The sequence below is a fragment of the Melampsora larici-populina genome (assembly GCF_000204055.1).
Source record: "Melampsora larici-populina 98AG31 unplaced genomic scaffold MELLAscaffold_11, whole genome shotgun sequence".
NCBI lineage: Eukaryota > Fungi > Basidiomycota > Pucciniomycetes > Pucciniales > Melampsoraceae > Melampsora > Melampsora laricis-populina.
This window is the reverse complement of record NW_006768775.1, coordinates 823,968-839,467: the sequence shown is the minus strand read 5'-3', so window position 1 is coordinate 839,467 and position 15,500 is coordinate 823,968. Positions and strand designations below refer to the sequence as shown.

The 15,500-nt window shown below is 37.2% G+C and overlaps 4 protein-coding genes across 4 annotated transcripts; 2 read left to right on the top strand and 2 right to left on the bottom strand.

Moving 5' to 3' along the window:
- Nucleotides 1-2,686: 2,686 nt before the first annotated feature.
- Nucleotides 2,687-3,961, top strand: MELLADRAFT_104887 (uncharacterized protein; the record flags this gene model as incomplete). Its single annotated transcript, XM_007408190.1, has 3 exons — nt 2,687-3,296; nt 3,373-3,453; nt 3,888-3,961. 3 exons carry the CDS (start codon nt 2,687-2,689, stop codon nt 3,959-3,961), a joined length of 765 nt encoding a protein of 254 aa, XP_007408252.1.
- Nucleotides 3,962-5,222: 1,261 nt separating this feature from the next.
- Nucleotides 5,223-6,618, top strand: MELLADRAFT_84663 (uncharacterized protein; the record flags this gene model as incomplete). The annotated part of the gene is made up of 6 exons (XM_007408191.1): nt 5,223-5,242; nt 5,290-5,628; nt 5,705-6,071; nt 6,180-6,306; nt 6,379-6,543; nt 6,611-6,618. 6 exons carry the CDS (start codon nt 5,223-5,225, stop codon nt 6,616-6,618), a joined length of 1,026 nt encoding a protein of 341 aa, XP_007408253.1.
- A 2,311-nt stretch (nt 6,619-8,929) lies between these two features.
- MELLADRAFT_52162 (uncharacterized protein) lies at nt 8,930-9,632 on the bottom strand (the record flags this gene model as incomplete). The annotated part of the gene is made up of 4 exons (XM_007408014.1): nt 8,930-8,954; nt 9,072-9,181; nt 9,296-9,429; nt 9,464-9,632. 4 exons carry the CDS (start codon nt 9,630-9,632, stop codon nt 8,930-8,932), a joined length of 438 nt encoding a protein of 145 aa, XP_007408076.1.
- A 2,227-nt stretch (nt 9,633-11,859) lies between these two features.
- On the bottom strand, nt 11,860-14,245 carry MELLADRAFT_104884 (uncharacterized protein; the record flags this gene model as incomplete). Its single annotated transcript, XM_007408013.1, has 5 exons — nt 11,860-12,168; nt 12,258-12,682; nt 12,757-13,461; nt 13,529-13,606; nt 13,675-14,245. 5 exons carry the CDS (start codon nt 14,243-14,245, stop codon nt 11,860-11,862), a joined length of 2,088 nt encoding a protein of 695 aa, XP_007408075.1.
- Between the last annotated feature and the right edge of the window lie 1,255 nt (nt 14,246-15,500).

The following is a 15,500-nucleotide window of genomic DNA, read 5'->3' as shown; positions in this document are numbered from 1 at the left end:
CTCTTGTCGAGTATAACAATTTGAATGTGTTATGGAGATCACACATTTGTGGTGAAGATCACACATTTGTGATTTTGATCACATATGTGTGATGAAGATCACACATGTGTGATCTTCATCACAGATTTCTTGTACGTCTTGTAAGACATTTGCTTGTTGCATATGTTGCATGCAGGTAGTTGTTTTGTGTATGTTTGATGTGCACTTGTAAATGAATGTTAGTGACATTGAAATTTGTATGTGAACTTGTGTAGTTGTGGTTTGAAAGCCGACGCGGCGGCCGCGGCGGCGTGTTGGAGGGGGGGGGTCTTTGGCTTGTCGCCGATAGGAATGACCCGTTTCCTATTGGCGAGTATCCGAAGGGGCGGGTAGCCACAGGTGACTTGTAGGCTCGAATTTATCTCAATAAAAGAAAACCCTTTTATTGTAACATAGCCACCAAACCAACTCTTTCATACTACCTTGGTACGTATTATCCTCAGTTTAGTCCAATCTTTAGGGACTCAGGCTGACACTATGTGCACTATTCTGATTACTACTTTAGCTCACCTATGAAATGTGGATGCATCAAGAGGTCATACTTATAGTTCTTACACCACGGGGATCAATTGGTTCAAAGCCCGACTGAGGAAAGTTGCGGTGACAGGGTCCGCAAGTTTCTTCATTCACAGGTCTTGTTTGCAATTTGCATTACATTTGCTGGCCACCCTTCAGTACAACCTGATTCATTGTTCAACACCGCCTGGATCATCATCAACCCACCTCAATTTTTCTCAATAAAAATCAATGATCTGATGTTCCACAACATATTTCCTCAAGATTAAATTCATGGCCCTTCCTGATTAGTCCCTTTGCTTAACACATTTGCTATTGAACTTGATCAAACCTCAAAGTGATATTTTGATTGTTTGGGTTGAAGGTATCATGCTAAGCACAAATCTCTTACACCAAATTGGTATGGAGCTAGCTTTTGCCAGACTCCCAAATATTTTATTCCAGGGAGTTCAAATAACATATCTTCAATCAGGCAACTTTGTGATGCCAAATGTGACATATAGAGGAAGGGTCAAGTAAAAGTAGAAAGAAGATAATACAATCAAGACTGTGAATGATCATTAAGGAATAGCTGAGAAAAAAGAAGTGTATAAGGATAAACAAGGGATGTGGTGAAAAAGGATTGCTGACCTGTGCTCTGTTTTTAGCAATTGTGAGTGTGATGTAGAGGTTGAAACGTTTAAAACTCACTCTCCTTTACTCAATTTGGTTGTGATTTTGTCCAACACAATGGAACAACATTCCATTGAAGATTGGAGATGATCCTAGATATTGTAAAATACAATATACACTTTCTTAAACAACAGTAAAGTTCACATTGAGAGATAATAAGTAGCCTTAACCAAAACATCACGGATGTGCAAACACAATCAGGATAGCTGGATATTGAAGATATCAAACATAGGCAATGCAAGTTATGAGCTCAATCTTGTACATATGGTTCAAGAGACAGGGGTGGTTGATGTTTGTAAAAGAGAAGAATTGAGGTGGGTTGATGATGATCCAGGCGGTGTTGAACAATGAATCAGGTTGTACTGAAGGGCGGCCAGCAAATGTAATGTGAATGTATTGTGAACGAGACCCATGATTGAAGAAAGTTGCGGACCCTTCACCGCAACTTTCCTCAATCGGGTTTTGAACCAATTGATTCCCGCAGTGTTACCACCACTAAAAAATTCTGGAAAGAGATGTGATGCATCTATGGAGATACGCACTTAGGTAAAGATGCACTAAGCGGCATTTGACTGTGATCCCAAAATGAAAGGAGTAATGTTTTCTGTGTGATAGACTGCCAGAAAAGTGATTGTATGCCTAGAAAATAAGTTGAGGGTCATTTGGTAACTCCTATGTTCTATTACTTTCCAGCCAACACTCACACCACAATTCAAAACCATGGCATCTTTTTAATGACAACCCAAGGGAAAAAGTCAATAGGAGTGCTCATAAAGTTTGGGGCTTAGGGATGCAAAGCATACAGATTCACAAAAATCCAAAAACCAAAATCTCAGTTAGGGAGGAAACAGGAATCACCCAGGTCAAAAATACCAAAAGTCAGGTATACATGATCTGACTGGGGTCCTGTGCACAGGTAAAGCAGGTTGAAGCCTGGAAGTTGAATGGTGGCAAGAACAAATTGGTATAAATTAATTGAAAGAGGTTGAGGAAGTAACACTAAGGTAACACTAAATTGCTGTAACCCTTGGAAAAAAACATACCTTTTGGAATTGCAAGTGCATGCTTCAGTCACCAAAATGCCGCAGAAGGTGTGCAGAGGATGCAGCGGGATGTTACAACTTACAAGCCCGCCAGCATTGTACATCACAATTATTTTCCCTCAAGACTGACCAGCGTGCAGTGCGATAAGGTACAGCCACAGTTGCAGACTCAGTGCAGCAAAACTGAGATCATGGATCTCCGATACAAAATTACAGCGGCAGCGCTCGGAGGGCAGTCGAAAGACATTCGCTTCGTCTGTCGCGCGGTTATTTGTAACAGGTTAGAAGATGTGATGTTGAAATTATCTCTCCATCAGACAGAAACTGAGTACGTGATGATATATATTACTCAAAGATGAGTTGAATGTGTTCACATCAGATTCCCCCTTCTCGAAAACATAAATCCATCGGCAAAAATGTCCCGCAAGATGAAGACTCTTTTAGCCTTATTGCTACTCGCATTGAACATCACTTCGTCTCGACTTATGCATTGCGGTATGCCTGTAGATGCAGACACAGATTATCTCAAAATGCTTGAGGCCCATAATTCCGTACCCACAGCCAAGACGGTGAACGGCGCAAGTTTTCTAGCAGACGATGTTCACCTCGACGGGAATGGGATCGATGTTGAACGCCGTCAAAAGTTCAAAGAACTCCATCCTCCAAGTAAGAACACGCCATACGCAGATTTCTTTAAACAAAGTCGTTCGATCAGGCAGCAAACTAAAAACGAAGAACTCGCCCAAATGGCTATAAAGGTATTGAATATGATCTCTAAGCTTAAAGCAAACGATGTGACTTTTGGAAATTGGCTTCGAAAAAGCGACGCTGTAGATTGCTTTGAACTTGCTCACAAAGCTTTTAATTCAAAATCAGGATGTGAAAAAAATGAAAGACTTTGGGCTGCTGGAATCCTTGCAGCAATCTTAGATCATCTTCCAAACATTGATGGAATGACAGCAGAGAAATATTTTGAGAATTTCAATTGGAGTAATCAAGTGAAAGAAGACATACAAGCTGCCAAGGGTCAGTCATTCAGATTTATTGAGGTATATATAAATACTATGTTCAATTCGTTGACCGGGGTCTGTAACAATTCTAGATATCCAAGAGGCCAAGACAAAAGCTTTGGAGTTAGCTGAGGTGAAAGACAGTTTGATTGCAGGAGTTCAGATCAACAGTGGTAAGTCTCTTTATCCAAAAATCAAGCTTAAGAGAAGCTCATTGTTTATGACAACATCAATTCAGGGTCTGGTCACTTGCCATCATCCTAATATTGTCATCACTATATGTTCACAACATGCTCAGGTTTGTGTGATATATCTTTGTGCATTCCTCCTATCTAGAATTCCTTTGTGTGCCTCGTATTGTTGTACCATTTCATCTCAAAGCATCATTTGTGGGCATACTTAGAGTATGTCTGGAGATCTGATTGCTATAGTATCAAGCAGACATGATTTTCATGTTTGTTGTTGTTTTCTGTTTTCTTACTAAATAGTTTGATCATCTTTTACTTGCCACCTTTCAGCAAGTTGTTTATTTTTCTGCTCACTTATATGACATCTGACGCCCTTGACACCTTGATCATGTTTTTGTACCTCTTTTCAACACCTGAAGGTTTAAAATTGTTTTCCCTAGCTAGTATCCTTTTCAGAATGACATGCAAGGCGCAAGATATTTTGGGAAAATGATGATAAGAGGGAAAACAAATCTATGGGTAGATAAATCAATACAGTAAATATTCCATACAATGTTTTATAAACAAAGCCTTCCAAAGCAAAAGTAAGTAATGAAAAAGCTGATAGAAGATTTCCAAGGCCTTTGAAAAACTAGTTAATTTCAAATTTTCAACAAAATTATATACTTGATCAGGTCATTGAAGGTATACTGATTGATTCATTAACTATGCATCATGCATTTCAGTAGCTTCTTCAAGATTGTGGATTTTGCATGAACAGTTTCTTTTGAAGATAAGAATATATGCAGAAGAGATCCTTAAGAATCATAAATTTGGTACTTAATTTACTCATATTTTGAAGGCTTGGGAGATATGGAGGACAGTGGAGTTTTTTATAAAAGTTCTGACACAATCAAAGGTATCCTGAGGATGAAGCTGAGCATCTTGCTGCTATGTATCATCTTGTGATTAGAATGTGCTGAATTGAATGCCTGAAAGGGAAAAAAACAAAGGTGTGAAATATCAATGTATCTTTCAATCAATAATAATATGGACAATGGACATCCAAGGATATGAGAGGAAGACTCTGACTCAACATATGACAATACCTGATCTGGATATCCAGAACTGGATTAAAAGTGCATCATTTTCCTTAATCGGCATTTTGCACTTTCTCACCACTTGAGGGTTTCAACCGATTATGTAATCTTCTTACTAGTTCAACTTCTTTCCTTTTTTAAAATGAGACACAACTGACTGAAAAGTCTGACACGCGACGCTACCACCAGCTGCTTTTTGAAACCGACTTCTTGATTTGAAAGTCAAACCACTTTTGTCCAACAATCTTCCATTTTATTCCGATCTTGTACAAATCTCATTCTTCAACCTTCAACTTCTTCCTCATTCTTCAACGGCTTTCAACCAATACATATCATACACACAAAAGCTTAACCGAACTTTAAACCCACCTTAACCGCCTTTTTTTCGAACGACTGGGAAAAAAACAACCGTTCATAAACCAACAAGTGACGTTTCAGTTTAAAGGCCCGCATGGTGAAAAGCGAGTCGAATGAAAGTGAGCTAAAGGTTCCCGAAAGCTTACTTGTAGAAACACCAAATCAAACCAACATAAACCAAATTGAAAAAGCAATAGAAAAAAGTGAAATTATTAAATTATCTAATGAACCTGATTTTGATTTAATTGTGATTGGTTGTGGAGGAGGACCATCAGAAGAGAATCTAAGTTCATATTTTTTAAAAAGTCATTCAAAAGAATGGAATCAAGGATTTACTGGTCTAGAAGCTGGATCTGGAATCGGATCAGTGATGAAATAGATTTAGTTTCTTAGGAAAAGGTTATGGACCGTTTTGGGATTTTGATTTACCTGATTTAAGATCATCAACATCAACAACAACAACAACAACAACAACAGAAACACTTTTGATTTCAAGACTTGCTGGTTCAATTTATAGTTCATTAACTTCCTTTTGTATTACTCATTCACATTTTGATCATATTTCTTCTTTAGTTTTATCGGCTGGTGCTTTGATCAACACTCCTAAATCAGTTTGGGGTAGTGATGAAACTTTAAATCGATTGTCTTATGTTTTTCAAGCTGGTTTATGGCCTCAATTAGCTCATTTTGATTGTTCTGATCAACTTGCACTTTGGTTAAGAAGGTATGTAAAGTTTTTCAATTAGAACCAGAACTTGAATGACGAATTGATGATGAATTCTTGTTTACTTTGGACTCAGATTCGAATCAGAAACAAAACCAGTGACGATTTGTCCATCTCTTGAACTTCAAGCCAGACCAATAGCTCATGGTACATGTACACACCAAGGAACTCCTCTCGTTTTCCCATCTGATTCACCCGATTCACCTCATCAACCAAACGGAACCGATCTCAATCCTACAAACGATTCAAACCCATCATCAGTTTATCATTCAAGTGCATTCTTTATCACCCATCAACTCAACCAACATCAATTCCTTTTCTTTGGAGATCTTGGACCTGATTCGATTACCGGTTTAAATTTAAACCAAAAAGTTTGGAAAGAAGCGGCTATCAGTTTTAATGCTGGAAACTTAAGGACTATCTTTATTGAATGTTCATATGATGTAAGTCATAGAAACCAATTCTCAAAATTGATTGATTTTTTAACCTGATTTGAAATGCGGTTTCTTTCTTTTTTCTTTTTGGTTTGTCGGGGGGGTTTTGGAAAAAAGTCTTCTAGACCTGCTCAATTACTTTATGGACACCTTTCACCTCCTTTTTTGTTTGAAGAATTAGTTTGTTTTGCAAAACAGATTTCTTCAACTGAAACTTCACAAAACCAATTGATCGGATTAAATGGTAAGCTCGCAACTCTTATCAACTCTTATTTAATCATTCAGCTAATTCATACTTTTTTTGGGGGGTTAAAAGTGGTGATTATTCATATTAAAGAGGATATTACACCTATTGAAAATGGAATTCAGTTTGATGGTTTAGATATACGTGAAAAGATTTTTAATGAGATCTTGGATTTAGAATCTAACCAATTTCAACTTGGTTGTAAGTTTTGGGTTGCTAAACAAGGAGATAGATTTGGTAAGATTTCAATCAGTTTATAATTTAATCTTAACAAAACTCATCATGATTTGTTTTTTGTTTTTAGAGTTTTGAATTCACTTGGAAATTGGATTATGGTTTCTTTCTTTTCGATATTCTTTTTTTTGGATTCTTTAGGTTTTGAATTTCGATTCGTAAATAAGTTTGGATTTTGATTTTCTTTTACTCGTTCTTCTTGATTGTTAAAACGTTTATAAAAGGATAAAAAACGTTTGAAAAAAAGAGGTGGATGTGTAAGTAAGTAAATAAGTACATATGATGTGCATATATACAATCGGATTTCAAGAGGTTTTGTTTTTCTAGTTCGTTTAAGGAATTTCATTAAAGGTTGTTTAGAGCTTGACTAGGAAAATGGATTGGTTTTGTTTATTTAGTTTGATTTGGTTTGATTTGTAAAGAAGTTTTTTTGGTTCTTTTATTTGGGTATTGGATAATCTTTGATTCTTGATGAATGGATACCACAATTAAATCCAAGATAATTCTATGCAGAAGAGAAAGAGATCATCAATCTGGATGCTTTGAATGGTAATCTCTCTTATGAAAAAGGGGTAGCACGCCTCCTTGTAATGAGCCAGGGTGAAAAGAAAGATTAGCAAATCCGGGCCATGGAGAAAGATATGAATTTAATTTTAGATGCTTTGAAAGCCCTCCTCTTGAAATTCTGAGAGAAGAACATTGAAACAAGCTTATTTATGAGTGAGCTCGACGGACTTCAATGATTTGCTTGAACTCCAATAGCCTGGAAACACCAGCTGCATTGGCTTTACGCCACCTCATATATTTCATCAAGTTCGGGGTTGGAGTACGGTAGGTACAGTGTAACCGTTTTCTCAAAAAGGGAGTGGGTATAACCTAATCGTATAATCTCATGTCTACCTCAATTTGAACCGGATATCAGCTCTAGTGGCAGTGCATATACTCACCTAATTATCAATGATGGCAACTGACAAGACCTGGGTTTAACTTTGACCGCCACCAGGGATTAGTTCTAATTTAATTGGATTCACTGTTCCCAGCAGTGCACTCACCACAAAAGACAGTAATTTGAAATGCCAGATTTACTCAGAGAAGGATGGCAAGATGACAAAACTATATAATGAGATGACTTCAGAAGGCAAATTCAATATCTATACCTGAGCAATGTAATTACAGTCATCAGACACAAAAAGATAGAAGGAGGTGAACAATTAAGCTGGTATCATTAAGTCTTTATATGATTCTTTGAAATTGAATGTTGTTGGTATTGAGAAGGATAAAATAGTTGAAGATGACAGAGATGAAGAAGAATGAAATGCGGAAGATCATGGTGTTGTAGATTTTTGATAAACACAACACAACACACACACACACATATATGTTCTCATTTTGCACCTTTCTTGCTGCCCACTAATAAGGGTTAAGTTTTCCTTCTATTCAAGCGCACTCAGGCACCTCTTTTTTCTAAAACTCATGCTTGATTCTTGGATTGAGGAAATTCTGCCCAAAAATTTCAATAGAAAGTTTCTTTTCTTGGATATCTGATGACTTCAGAAGGATGACCATTCCATGATGATGAAGCGGTTTTCTTCCAAAGCTAATCACAGAACTGGTACAAGAAAGATTAGCATATTTTGATCAGTAGAAATAAGTCACTTGAAAATAAATTGGTAACTCATCAACAAGAGTCTTTTTAGGAAAGCATGGGTTATGTCCTTGCTTACTTGAGTTGCTTACATGACAGGGATCTGCTGCTTGCTTTCAAGATTCAAGGTTTCTTTTAAGCACGGCATTTGCATCATACTGCATTGTCTTTTTGAAATTCTTGAGTGATTGACTTTAGAAAGGAACAGCGACGATGAATGATCGTATGACGGATATCAGTGCCAACTTCATCTTCCCTATCTTTGCTGATTCATGTGTGAAGATGTGCTGAGTACGCCAGCTGATGAGTGACGCTGCATACTGTTACGACACAACTGCGCTAGTGCAGAGGGCCAGCGTTTATGCGTTTTGTCATTGCCAGGTTTCACAGCGCAGCGTATCAATTTTTCCGGCGGCATAACATCTCTCAAAAGCGGGTATAGAATTCAGACTGAAGGACTTTGATGTGTGGCACATTTGATATCATTGAGCGTCTGAAAGATTCAAGTAACTTTTCTGTTGAAATTGATTAGCTTTGATTTATAAAACATTGTAACACTGAAATTCCTTTGAATTTCGGGAAAAAGCAAACAAAAACAAGCGTGTCATTAAATTACAAACAAACGAGAAATGACAAATGAAATTCAATGTACTTTTCCCTTTAGATTTTAAACACAATAAAGCAAGAATAACAGGTATAAAGGAATATTTGAGCCTTTCAATAATCCGATTGGTATTTTTTTCTTCAATTATTGGTCGAGAACTTATGACTACGTAGTTGAAAAGAATTTCATTCAAATTAAGGATTAGCTTTAATTGTTTCATTAAATGCGTTCTTTAAAACATGAGGAATGATTCAGTTTAAAAGAATGATTTTGTAAGCTTACCCGCATTTTGGACATTCATAAAAAACAGTTGTACCTTCATCTGCTGATCTAAGCTGTAATGTATGATATTTCATTTGAGGATTTGAACATTTAGGACAAATTTCATCCATCTACAAAAGAAACAACAAATTTTCAAAAAAAAAAAGTCAGTAAAAACAAAAACCATAATTTCACTTGAAAGATAATCCGAGAAGAAGAAGGTGTGTGTTTCGAAAGAGACGTACTAAAGGTGCAGCTTTTCCTTGATCTTGATCTTCATTAGTAGTCAAATGAGATTGCACAAGGGCTCTCTTTTGTCTTAGACTTGATGGAAATGCATTTGATTGAGAACGAGTGATGATTTCTAAACCTTCTTGTACTATATTTCCCCCCGTAGATTCAAGCTTCAATACGTTTTTGTTTTGAGAGATAAGTTGATATATGAATTAAGCTTTTTGACTGACGATTTGATAGTTCCATTTTGCCACATTGATCACATGATAGATAATCTTCAGATCCAGGTACGTTCAATAAATTTCCACAATCCAAACAAAACACTAGCGATCCGATTCGATTTGACATCCTTTGAAAAGGTTCTGATGATGATGAATGAAGGGTTTCTTTCGTTGTTTTTTAACTTGATAGTCGATGTTTTTGAGAAAGTTCGATGAGGGAAAAAGTTTCACTCTGATTTTGAACGAAGTGCATGTAAAAAACTTCGGTGTATGTACACACGCTGTATAAGCATATCTCTCTTCTATCAGATCGTGTTCTCTGCCTAAATAATTCTCAGCTTTCACTTTCTTCGATCATGAAGGATCCCCCCAACCTACATCTAAAGCCAGCACTCAGGAGACCTTGAGACGGGTTGAGGCCTGACCAGCTCCCACAGCTCAGCCTCGCTTGGTGGATGGCCAGCAGTTCAGGTGGGTGCAACACGTTCAGGGCAAACATTCAGTGCGCGTCTCAGGCGCGCCTTGGAGCACTCAGAAGGCCATTCTGGTGAGGGATGCGCCCATATTATCTGATCCAATCACAAAAATAGGCTGATATGTGGCTTTGCGTGCTGAAGCTTCCAGAGACTGAAGGGTTGAAGTGAGACCCTGTGTGACATTTGCCCATTATGACATTGGTTTGGGCAAATCATGCTGCTAAGCATCAGAACCCCCAAGACTTGGAATGTCAGGGGACAACACATTGGGAATTTTCACAACTTTTTGTGTTTCTGGTGGGTCCTGTGAAAACGTGTTGCTATTGTGTTGCAGACTTTTAGCAACACAGTGATCCATTGTTGGTGATTTATCGCAGTCAAACCTGCAAAGTTACACAGTCAGTCATTTTGCATAGCGCAGGCCTCTTCAGACTTGGTGTAGGCTAAAACCTAGGTCATTTGAATAATTGGGTCAAAGCTGGCAAAGTACCAGTTGGAACTCAAAGGAACAAGATTTCAAAGGCAAATTGCATGGCTTTGAGCCCAAATACATGATGAGGTTGCATAGAAATATGCATAACCCATGAGGCCCAAGGCTTAAACCTGACCCCAACCCATGAAAATGTATAATGTTGTGTATTTCAACATTTATTTTTGCATATCATGGCCATTATATCACTCTGTATAACCCATGAGATTGAAGAGCCTGGGTTTGTCCCTGATCATGCACTTGTGTGGGTATGACTGTGACACTTCCAACATAGATGCCTTGGATTAAAAAATCTGAGGCATCTCTGGAGGCAAATCCTAGGATAGCTTCTCTCTGAGGTTTAGAATTCAAAAATACCTTGGATAAATATGTTGGTGGTGTGAGTAACTTGAGATAATGCACAAATTATGCAAGAATATACCTATCATTGGACTAAATTATAGGATCCGAGAATTGCATTCTGTGGAGCTAATTTTCCACCTGGAAGATACCCCACAGTTTCTGGAAATCAACATTCACTGCAACACTTGATTTCAAGGTTGCAGATCTTGTGAGAGGTGGTCTACACACCATTATTTTAGATGTCACAGAAAATGCTGGTCAAGAAAATCTAGAAAATTCTTCACACAAAGAAAGATGTACCACAAGTGAATTGACTGTAAGCATAATCTAGTTCAACTTCCAACACCATCTGGGGTTACAATAATTGGTTTGTGTCATACAATACTGTTCCTAATCTTGTTTTCTATCAAATTTGATCTGAAATTTAGTATGAAACCCGGACAAGAATTTGATAACATATATATAGGATCCTGCACAATCTTTTGTGTAGAAAATCCTAATTATTAAACCAAGGTGTAGATAGTTTCTTGGGTCATGGTTTTTTAACTGATTCAAACCCGGCTGAATGAGGAGGAATATGATTGGCATCCAGAAGACCTTGTGGAAGTTGCAAAATACCAGATCAAATGAGATCTCCAAGGCATGATCATATGTGATGATTGCATCATGAAAGGAGAGAGAAGAAGGACCCAAAGTGGTATCTGAGAAGGTGTTCACACAATAAAACCCTTGAAAAATGGGATGCACCAAAGGCAAGAAAAAAATTCAAACTAATGAATAAATGCCAGAGAGTTTGATAACAGAAATAGGCACAGTGCCCGTGAAGGGCGCCCTAGATGTCGGGGGCCTTCAAGAGTACAAAGGCAAGCCTTTGTACTTGTTGGAGCCCCCGACGCCAGGGGCGCTCTCCACGGGCACTGTGAGGTTTGTCTTGATGACAATTTTTGATGAAATCAATTGTGAATCAATTTTGGATAGCATGAAAGATACTGAAGGAAAAAGTGCAAATACATATGCTGATACCATATGGCTATAACCTACACAATTCAGTGCTTCTCACATTTCCATATGAAATATTTGGCAAGATTAGCTATCTTGGATCCTGATGGTCTTTGAGGTGTCTTAAGGATATACTGCGTGTGGTCTGGCCCTGATCCCTTTTGATCAATATCAAGTACCGATGTTGCATCTTTCTGGTTACTCACTTCAGCTTTTAAAGGTTCACTGAATTCAAACTTAAAAGGTTGCCCACTAATAATCAAATGAAAATCTTGTGGTTTAAATTTTAATTGCTCTGTCACCTGTTTGATCATCATTTTTTCCTGTGTATGATCAAGTTTACCACTGTCCAAAATCTATTAGATACCAACAAAAAACATATGTTAAGCTAAAAATTAATAACCTGATGTACACAGTCAAAGAAAATGTTAATTCTACCACTCACATCACTGACTGTGTATAAAAAGTGATCAAATCCTGGAGTTGAAGCAGGTAAATTTCCTTTGACAGGGGGATGAGCTTTCCTCATTTTTGTGAAAGTTTCTATGGCATTGTAGATGATTGTTCTGAATTCTTTTGTAGGATTTGAAATTCCTGAAAATCCATTGTCACATCCGCTTTTGAACCTTATCAAGTGGTACACCAATTTCAGACTCAGTTCATAAACCACATCAGCTGCAATACCAGCATCAGCCACTTGTAGATTATCAATGACTTTCTTATATTGCACAGAAGCTGCAAAACCTATGTAGTTGCTTGACCATGGCCCAGTTGCAAGTACATTAACTAGATCCATAATACATGGTCCCATTGCAATCTTCAGCTGGGTTGCTATCTGGTGGAGCATAACTCTCTCAAGCCAAGCAGGATCTGAAGATTTGTGAGACAAGATAAATATTAGTGCACATGAATTTGTTTTGATATGGGTTGTCTAATCTGCTTACTTTTCACCAGGAGCATCCATTTATATTCACCAAATGTAGCATCTGGTACAACACCATCTGGGTACACTCTAGACCAAATGCCCATCAATTTTTCAACTTCTTGGTGGTGGTAACTGTATCCCCTTTCAATAGATTCTTTAAGATGATTCTCCTTGGTAGGGAAGACAAGGAAGAATGCAGCTATGAACTTATGATGATCAAGATAATCTTCTTGTCTAGTATTACAATCCAGATTTTTGTAAAAACTTTCCAAAAGATATGTACCCCCTGGAGAGAATGATTTTAAGGTTGCTTCCTCTTTCCAACTCTCAATGTTCTTCAGGTGCTTCTCCTTGGCTGGAAAATTGGGTTGTTGATTTATATAGTCAATCATGTCCAGCTTTGCAAAGGCAAAAGAAATTTTCCGGAAGAACCCATAATCTTGAAAGAGGGTTTTGGAAACTTTTGCCGTATGGGATGAATGATTTAGTATATGTCGAAAGATTCCTTCACAATATTTTGTCACCCATCCATAGACTGCAGTGTTCTGACATAGATCTTTGAAATCATTGATCACATCTAAGATCCCATCCTCATCCTGAGGTAGTTTGCTTTGCAAGAGGTGTTTTGAGATAAGCTTGTAGATTTTGGTCCCTCTGCTCGGTTCTTTCTTGGCCATGTCAAAGATACCAAACATCCTGGCCCTTTCGAGAAGCTCCTCCAAGTCTGTATATACACCATCAAGATAAAGTTGTACCCTTCAAAACAATGAGACAAAAGTAAGTTTACATACCTTTGCTAATCTCACTTGCTGAAATATGTTTTCCAAGCCACAGTGTCTCAAATCGTTTCGTCATAAATGGTTCAAAGGCTGAGTTTAAGATGAAGGCAGTACAAGCTTAGCCAACTGGTCGAGAATGAGTTGAAGAATTGGCTAACCTTTGGCAGCTTTTATTTCCAGAGTCACTTGATTACTCCAAGGGAGCCTGTTAATCTTTTGTTCTCCTGTCATTCCATCCACATCTGTTGGTGAATACTTTGAAATCGCACATAAAATTCCAACAATCCATGTCCTTTCAATGTCATCACAACCCATCTCATGATTAAGAGACGCTGCTCTTATAAAGTCGTTCACTTTTTCTTCATTTCTTTGAAGCCAATCTTCCCAAGACTCCAAGCTTGGTCTAAGAGTCGAAATCATTGAGATCACTATGTCAGCCAATTTTTTAATCTCTTTGTTATCAGTTCGTTCCTTAACCTCTCTGCTTTTTCGAAAGAAAGCTGCATATGGTGTGGTTTTGGTCGAAGACGGGAGTGCGTTCGCTTCATTGACGACCCCAATTACATCTTGTGAAAGATCTGGTAAAAAGCTAAAACTGTTCACCATCTCGACTCTTGAGAATTGTTGGACCGTTGTGTCCATGGAATTCACGTTTTCTAGTCCGCATCTTACAAAGAAAGACTGGCTTAGATTTAAACCGACTACCAATAATGTTAATATTCTTTTCATCTTGCCTGCTGTGTTTGGGTAGCTATTTTCTCCGGTTTGAAGGTGGCATCTCTCATGTGAGTGTGACTCAAGGAGCTATATATCAGTATACCAAATTAAGTTTCCAATCTGAATTATATCCTCTTCAAAATTTCTAACAAAGCATTTACGTATTTTCTTGCACTTTATCGAGCCCATTACACACTTCAAAATTTTATCAGACCCACATGAGTCAAGTCTCATATCTGCGCATCTTCACTTCAAAGATTTATAATCATGCTGTCCATCTATAATTAAACTGCTTCGTTTCAGTACAAGATGATTTCTGCGATTTGGGTGTATGTTTCAAGACTTGATTCAAATAAAGTCCATAGTGATTTTACAGCCAATTCCTAAGCGTATATGCAGTTTGGTTTTCAGGGTGCACCTTTTGTTGGTGGGATTTTTTGTTCAATATTAGTAAACATTTGGCTATTGCTATAAAAATTCACGCCTTTTGAACAAGTTTAACTTGATCAACATCTTTTGGAAGTTGTTCTGATGAAAAGTGATCTTCAAATAGATGATTTCCTATGTAAATTCATGATTTACACTTGCTAGATATTTGACCAACTTTCAAGATGAAGCTCAATGAAAATGCTTCTCACATTTATGATTGTTATGAGTTACACAAAACTTTTGTTCATACCGAGACATGATCAGTGATCCTATTTTTCAAATCATCAAGTTCATAAATCAAGACATGAACAATTGATTTGGTTTTTTTCACAAAAAGGTATTTTTTAACTTAAGTTTGATTCACGAAAAAGTGGAGATAGTTAGCTACTTACACTGATTCATTTTTTGGTTTACAATCAATTTATAATCCATTACTCCTCTTGCAGAACCAAAAAAACAAACTAAAAAAATTGCAATTTTTGTGTTAAGTAATACATTTTCAAATCTTGACAAAAAGAAAACAGTTTCAAGGTACCAAAAAAACCAAACCAAACAACCAAAGAAGTTTAATTAAAGAATCACTTGTTTTTGACTTTTCTTTCCTTTTTGGATCTTGATATTTATATACTTTTCAAATAAAAAGACTCCTCAATTCTTATAAAGAAAATTCCAAAAGACCCCAAAGTTTTTTTTGAGAAAGATATGTTCAGCGATCATCACATCATGAAAATGCATTTTTATTGATAATATATAGAGTATATATAATTTTACATTTAGTAAACCAATCAATCAAAAGAAATAAGATGTTTTTTTAAAAATACCTTTTTTTTCCTTCTCT